General features: G+C 38.3%; 1 protein-coding gene across 1 annotated transcript; it reads right to left on the bottom strand.

Annotated features, from left to right (window-relative positions):
* Nucleotides 1-305: 305 nt before the first annotated feature.
* LOC133671144 (DEAD-box ATP-dependent RNA helicase 14-like) lies at nt 306-6,767 on the bottom strand. The gene is made up of 9 exons (XM_062091794.1): nt 6,653-6,767; nt 6,067-6,406; nt 5,549-5,692; nt 4,922-4,990; nt 4,118-4,387; nt 3,604-3,954; nt 3,151-3,428; nt 1,594-1,986; nt 306-1,162 (listed from the first exon to the last, which is right to left on the bottom strand). The coding sequence occupies exons 2-9, from the start codon at nt 6,379-6,381 to the stop codon at nt 589-591; spliced, it is 2,394 nt and encodes a 797-aa protein (XP_061947778.1). The 5' UTR covers nt 6,382-6,406; nt 6,653-6,767; the 3' UTR covers nt 306-588.
* Nucleotides 6,768-8,284: the final 1,517 nt, after the last annotated feature.

Below are 8,284 nucleotides of genomic sequence, written 5' to 3' on the forward strand. Positions count from 1 at the left end.
ATTCTTGTTGTTTTTCTTGTGAAATGAGCACAACTCCCTTCTGAAACCATAGCAATTAAGAGTCTCTGATCATAGTCCTTGCTGAGCACGAAAAAACACCTCAGATTGGAAACGATAGCATGAGGTTCACGCACACTAAAAAATTATTATCTCAAACGAAAACCATGTAGTCATAGTTTTAAAAAGTAGCTATAAATTATAGCTTTTCCTCAGTCATGAAAGCTCCATGCAAAACCAGTTAACCAAATACTTTTGAATCTATGGCGGCTCCGCATAAACAAACGGAACAGAGCATGGATGCAGAATTCATCAACAAAGAAATTTACATAACAACGTCCATCACTTGAATTGCATCGTTAGATTACTACCAGTTACATTCAAGTATTTTCCCTCCTATGCCCTAAAACAAGGAACAGAACCTCTGAGAAAGAGACGTCCTGTTTGTCTTTCGTCTTTTCAAAATTAAGGGGCACATCCACCAAGAATCAACGGCCCACCATTCAGCTATGCTTCCCCTACTTTCAGCAACAGCAAAGAACCAAACAAAAAAAAGAAGAAAAAGGACCGCATCTACTATCAGCAAAACCATCAAGGAGAAAGATGGTGGTCTAGTGCTCGTGGATACATGCCCTTATCCGGTGGCATCCTGGCATCTTCATCAGCTGGAATCATTCCTTCCTCCTCTTCTCCTCCAAAATAAGAATGAGGTCCAGCATTAAATCCTCTGCCATCATGACCAGAATGTGGCCCCGCATTAATTCCTCCACTTCTCAGTGATCTCCCTCGCTCCTGCTGTGCATGGTATGATGATGATCGACCTAGTTCCATCATTTCCTTATGGAAACTGCCACCACTACCACGACAAGGGGATCGACCTCTTTCAATGACTGCCTTGTGAAAACTGCTACCACCAACAGCAGCAGCACAAGGGGATCGGGACCTCTCATGCTGAATTTGATTAGATGGGGATGCCCGACCCTTGTCCATCATTGCCTGGTGAAAACTTCGCACTGGCAGAGCCCTATCATACCTGTCTGGGCTCCGACTGCGGCTTCTATCACGGTTCAAGCTTTTACTGTGATCACCCCAACCTGGTCCCTTATCAGGGCTCCGATTGTGATTGTGGCCTTTATCATATCCATCACTGTAACCCCGGTCATACCTGTCCATTAAGAACCACCAGAAGGCATTTCCTTCCATTACTCAACATTATGAACAGCAGTAATAGCTTTGAATTTCATTTCCGTCATCACAAATTCCACTTTTAAACCAAAAAAAAAATTACATAAAACAGCTCTGATGATAACACAAAGGCCATTTGTTAAACACCATGAAGAACCCAAATGCATGTATACATGAAATGCCAAGGAGTTGAAAGAAAACAAATATGGGGGTTACTGCTAAAAAAACAAACAAACAAATGTTATAATCATTATTGGCATTGTGAAATAATTTACATACAAGAAATGCCATATTGGATACAACACGATCCGCTTTGTGTGCAAACAAAATAAAATCACTTCATGATTCCTACATTGCCCAAATAAAAATAAGATATTTAAAGCTATGGATAATTAAAATTAGCCAATGTACCTGGCCTGCGACTCATGGTCATGTCCACAGCCTCCACCTCGTTCTGGTCTGCTGGAAGAGGAATTAGAAACTCCCCAACTACCCCTTCCACCATCTCTTCCACCGTATCCAAAATCACTATGTCCACCACGGCCTCCATCACGACCACCAGAACCAGAGCCCCAACGTCTAAACCTTCCCATCACCCCTCCACCACGTGAAGCCATAGCACGGATCTCTGGAGGAACTAGCTGATTTGCTCCTTCCAAAACTTTGATAAGATCTGAGGCATACTTTGCATCTTGGTCACCAAAGAACGTGTAGGCCACTCCAATGGCCCCTGCTCTCCCTGTTCTCCCAATCCTATGAACATAATCTTCCACGCCAGTAGGGAAGTCGTAATTGACAACCACTCTGAGAGAAATTAACCACTAATTATTACCATAGCTATTTATCTTGTCATCTAAGACAATAAAATCAGGAAATGTGATGAAGCATGCATGGTAGCAATGAAGAGTGGACAGTTCATAACATATTCCTATAAGTTCATCAACCAAACATTAGCTGGTATCGAAAATTGATTTGACAGACAGATGAAATCAAAATATAAAAGTTTCCAGATGCACAAGAAACTACCAGTCATTACACATATGGGCAAACATTGGGATGTGAAAGACATGTGCTTCCACATAAAGACAGGCAATTCCTAGAATTCTCATTTAGCTAGTATTAACGATGCAAATAAAGCTGTCCTAAGCTTTTGAGATGCAGACGACCCGTGCTTCCACATACAGACTGGTAACTCCAAGAATTCTCATTTAGTTAGTATTAACAACGTAAATAAAGATGTTCCAAGCTTTTTTAAATGAAAAGCTTTCTACACCTTTTTCAGAAGGTTCTACATATCTTAGCCTAAACTTATCTGTTAAATCCATTAAAGACTCGTGTTGCTCTCTGTTTACTTTAATGCTGGAACACTGAGGCTCTGTTTGTTTGGCAGAAAACAATTCTTGGGAAAATATTTTTTGAGAAAATTATTTATTCATGATTTCTGGCTATGATATGAGGAAAAAGCTGGAGAATGTTTTCCCAGGTTTGGTGTGCATGGGAAATTGACTCTTTTCACATTATCTATTTTCAATATTAAAATTGGTATAATGCAAAATCTTTTTTTATGATACAATGATAATACTTTATTACAAAAATTTTAGGGTTCTTCAAACTATTTGAGTCTCTAGAAAATGTTTTCCTTTTGTGGGAAGGGGAAAAGGAATTTCCCCAAACAAAGCATAGCTTTTCAGTTTCTGAAAAACTATTTCCTTTGACTTGGTTTCCTAAGTTGCACCAAAAGTGGTGAACTAAGGAAAATGTTTCCAATAGACATGGCCTAAATAAAGGAATGGTATATTTTTCAAAATTTGCACATACAAAAGAAAGACAGTATGCAGCAGGGCTCATGAAATTATATAATTGTATTGTATATGATTTCCCTTAAGTTAAATACCTTAGAATTAACGAGACCATAGTGTGTATTCAATACAGAAATTCTAGTTACATTATACATGGACAGCCCCTAACCTGATATCTTTGATATCTAGTCCTCGAGCAGCTACGTCAGTGGCTACAAGTATTGGAGACCTCCCAGTACGGAACTGACTCAGAACATGATCCCTCTCACTCTGAGATTTGTCGCCATGAATAGCAGCAGCTCCGAATTGGCGGGTAAGGTTGCGAGCAAGTTGATCACACATCTTCTTTGTTGAGCAAAAAATAATAATCTTCGATCCAGGTTCTTGAGACCGCAATATCTGCTCCAACCGTCTATGTTTCTCCAAGGGTGCCAATAATTCCACATGCTGAAAAACCATAACACGTACAAGTTATTCAATCTTAGAGAAGTTAACGATGATAATCTTGATTTTAAGTTACACCAAAATGCAGGGAAACTTAGAAGGAAAAAAAAACCAAATTTATTTGTTAAAAGTCCAAATTTAGTTTGGGTTACACCAAGAGCAATAGTTGAGTTCAGACCTGTGTGATTGACTTGTTTGCCACAAGCTCATCTATGTTGCCGATATTAACCTGAACAGGATTGACCAATAGATCTGCTGCAATTTTCCTAACTTCCTTTGGCCAAGTTGCAGTGTACATGAGGGTCTGGCGACGAGCAGGCACCTCCTTTACAATCTTTCGTATCTGGGGTTCAAATCCCATGTCCAACATGCGATCAGCCTCATCTAGTACAAGGTATTTAACCTGATTGAGGCTAACTCTCCTCATTTCAAGAATGTCATTCAAGCGACCAGGAGTGGCAACCACAATATCTGCTCCTCTGTCTAGTTCTTTTAACTGGGGACCCTTTGGTGCTCCTCCATACAAGCACTGAAACAAATCATAGCAAACAACAGTAACATCACAAAAGGACATAAGTACAAAACTCAGTATATATCAATAAATAGAATTTTTAAAAAAATTGGACCTGAAAATACACAAACAAATGAACTGATCTACACAACACATGCATATGAGACCATGAGTAGCATACCGTGCAGGAAATTCTTGATGACTTTCCAAACTTCACAGCTTCATCTTGTATCTGTGTTGCTAACTCTCTTGTTGGAGACAATACCAACACAGTTGGGCCCAGTTGAGGGTCATTACGGCAGCGCTTGAGATGGATAAAGCCTGGAATAAGGTAACCTAATGTTTTTCCTGAACCGGTCTTGGCAACAGCCACTATATCTCTACTCTGCAAAGCAACCGGCCATGATTGTGCCTGAATTGGAGTTGGGGAAGAAAAACCTGCTTTGAGTACCTGGAAAAAGCAAAAATCCAGCAAGCCCCATAAGCTGTGGTACTGGCTTCAAGATTCTGGTTGATTTTCTTTGGAGTTATAGAGTGGCTAATGGCAGAAGAAGCATCATCCCCCATATGCAGTTGGCAAATGCTTGCTGATGCAAGCTGGAGCAGGAGGAGGCCTCTTCTTCTGTTCGGACCAAGTGGTAGACTAAACCATCACCAACGACAGTCCCAGCCATCAGCTTGGGCGATTCAGGAAGCCCTTCCAAAAAAAAATGGTCCACCATATAAGGGCACTCCAAATAACATGCAAGGCCCCCAAAGGGAGGGTAGCACAGCGTACGACATTAGCTCCTTGCAGGAGCAAATATCGCACCTGCGACAAAAAGTTCAGATGGCAAAAGCATTAACGAGTCTGAAACTCAACATTGGACCTCCATCAATCACATAACTTAGCATGAGAAACACTTATCATAGTTTTCCTAACTTACAAGAGCTCCAAGCCACAGGTACTCTATACACAGAGATGATAAAAACTAGAAGTATATACCTCTTTCAAAATCTCAGAAGGAAAGCCAGTAGCTTCAAATGATGTTAGAGGAGGGGGCACCTCATCTCCCTGTTAAGAGTTATCAGAGAAAAATTTATCTTATCTAATGATCCATGACAAAGTTAACATGAACAAAAGAGTGTGTACAGGATCTGAACCACTCACACTCTCCCAGATTAATTTCATCCAAATAATTAGGTAGCAAATAGGCAAATCTATCTTTTAAAGTAAACATTGCATGTCACTATAAGGATGTCTACAAACAAAATCACGTGTAGTGTGGGAGCAAGGGAGGGAGAGATAGAGATAGATTCAGCTAATAGAGGGACTATTCTCTGGTTACTATCATTACTGGCATGGATTAATGTGACTATGCTGACTCAATTCTTGAAGCAATGTTCCATGGAGAAAATCTAAAATTCGCTCAATGTTCAGATTTACAATCTGAATGCTCCAACGTATGAGCATGAAGGAAGTTCCAAATGCGCTTGAGGACATAATTATTTGTAAAATTCAGTGAAAAGGTAACAAGAATTCACAATCTATGCCTCATAAGATGGACAGACAAAAATGCCAAGCACAAATAACCCAGTAAAAAATCATGGCCAAGGCATTCCATAGACTCACAGTGACAGTAATTTCATGGCGGCGGCGATAAGCCTCTCCAGTCAAACCACTTCCTTCAGATGATGATCCGTGTCCTCTAGCAGAGATTCCATTGGCTGTTCCATTTGGGACATTATCGGATTGAATTGCTGTACCTCTTGAACTCTGGGAAAAATTAAGGAGATGGCATCAGAGCAAAGAAAAAAAAATAGATTTATTTATTTATTGTGAAATATACAAGCCAGAAAGCTTAAACAGACATCTTCAATGCTAGCACACATTCACAATCTTCAGGTTTTCATTTTGGAAATTTGATGACAAAATTCAGTCGGACGCTTATCAACATAAGAGAAGTAAGGGGCAAAAATAAAAGATAAATAAATGTTCAACAACGAGAACTGAATTGAGGAGATTCAAAACGACACGGATTTAAATTACAAAACTATCACCAGGTCCCAAATCCTATGCCACAAAGCATTAGGTCAAGTAAGAGAGATAGAGTTAACAGTAACAAAATAGAAAAGTAAAACGACCCATGCCTGACTACTCCTGGTAACAGCATCAGCTTTTGATCCAGCATTGTGGGCTCTTCCATACCTATCATCAGGGCTATACCCTCGATGAGAAGAAGACTGCTCGACTTGAACAGAAGGAGTGATGGGTACTGAAGAAGAAGACTTTGGCGGAATAGCAGAGGTACTAGGCCTCTCATACTGAGTAACATTGGTCTCAGGATTCCAAAAATAAAGGTAGCCGGTTTTGCCATCGACTAGACCTCTCCATGGTTTGGGGAGAGTAGGGTCGTCCGGTGCATATCGTGGACCCGCGGAAGAAGCAGTTGCTGCAGCCGTCATTTTAATAGAAAACACCACCACAAATCTACAACAATAACCCGGATATAAAGCTTAAACGACTTGCAATACAAGATAGATCTTACCTAAGACAAATAAACAGAGTATAGCAAATTTCTTTACCAAAAAACAAAAGAAAAGGAAACCAGATCTCATTAATTAATTAATACAGAAACCCTTAGATTCCATATTTTCTAAGATCACACAGATTCAGATCTGAAATATAAATAATCACGATAACCGTCATCTTGGACCATAGAGGAGAAAATAGAACCTTGCTGACGGCGTCGTCCAGGAGAGACCTGAGAAATGCTCTGCTGCTTCGTCTTCCACTATCTCTCTCTGATTTTTTCAAATGCCTTTTAGAGAGAGGTGATTGAGGGACCAGGAAAGGAGTGTATTTATACGATAGGATATTTATATGTGGCTGTAAAACGGAAGAATGTGTTTGCCATTACAAAAAATTTAAAATTTTTCTTTTACTAAAATTTAATATAATTTAGATATTTTGAATGGATTTGATATTAAAAATAATTTTTAAAACATAAAAAAATATTATTAACATATATTTCGGTACAAAAAATTATTTGAAACAAAATTTATTAGAATGAATTGTGCTTTGATCTCTTGCGTTTCCAAACCAATTATAACTTGTAAGTTGATGTTTGGCCTTATTAATTGTTTTGAACTGCACTAAATTGATTTTTTTTTTCTGTATTTGGTGTGTTTTGAATTAAATTGAATTATTTGTTTTATTTTGTATTTGTTAGATATTAGATGGGACTTAATCGATCCAAGTTTTAAATCATTTTGAGTTTTTAAAAAATAAATGAATGATTGATCTGATTTGATTTGATTAACAAATTTATAACTTGATCAACTCAAGATAAAACTTGGGTCAGAATCCATTGACTTTTTCTTTATATTTTTTTGGTCAAAACAAAAATGCTTTAGTTTTTTAAAAAAAATTGGATCAATCCAGGTTGACTCTCCCAAGTCGTGACTTGGGTCTTATCCCAGATTGATCCCCGAGTCGGGTTTTACAACTATGATAATAACCATTTTTATTCTTACATTGTTTTGGGTTAACCCAAGTTGACCATCCTAACTCATGGCCTAAGTCTTGCCCCAAGTCGACCTTTTTGTTGGTTTTTAAAACTATAATAATAATTATTTTTATCCTTATGTTAACTCAGGTTAATATTCAACCCGACCCATAACCCGAGTCTGGCCTTTGGTCGACCCTCGATTAGGATTTTAAAACTATAATAATAATCATTTTTATCTTTATGTTGACTCGGGTTAATTGTCAACCTGGTTTGTGACCTAGGCCTAACACTAGGTCGACTCCCAAGTTAAGTTTTGAAACTATGATAATAATCATTTTTATTTTTATATTGGCCCGAGTCAATGGTCAACCCAAATTGTGACCCATAACTAGCTCTAGGTCAATCCCTAATTGAGTTTTAAAACTATAATAATTATTATTTTTATCTCTACATTGACTCAAGTCAATGTTCAACCCCATCTATGATCCAGTCCTAATCTTAGGTCGACTCTAAAGTCGGGTTTTTTGGGTTTTATGACTATGATAATAATCAATTTTATTTTTATATTGACTTGAGTCAATGGTCAACCCAACCTATGGCCCAAGCCTAGTCCCAGGTTGACTACCAAGTCGAGTTTTTAAAACTATAATAATAATCACTTTTATCCTTACATTGACTCAGGTAAATGGTCAACCTAACTCATGATCCAGGCCTAGCCCCGACTCGGGTTTTAAAACCATAATAATAATTATTTTTATCCTTACATTAACCTAGGTCAATGCTCTCGACTTATGACCCGAGCTTAGCCTCGGGTTAACCCCAAGTCAAGTTTTAAAATAATAATAATAATAATACTT

The sequence above is a fragment of the Populus nigra genome, chromosome 13 (assembly GCF_951802175.1).
Source record: "Populus nigra chromosome 13, ddPopNigr1.1, whole genome shotgun sequence".
Taxonomy (NCBI): Eukaryota; Viridiplantae; Streptophyta; class Magnoliopsida; order Malpighiales; family Salicaceae; genus Populus; species Populus nigra.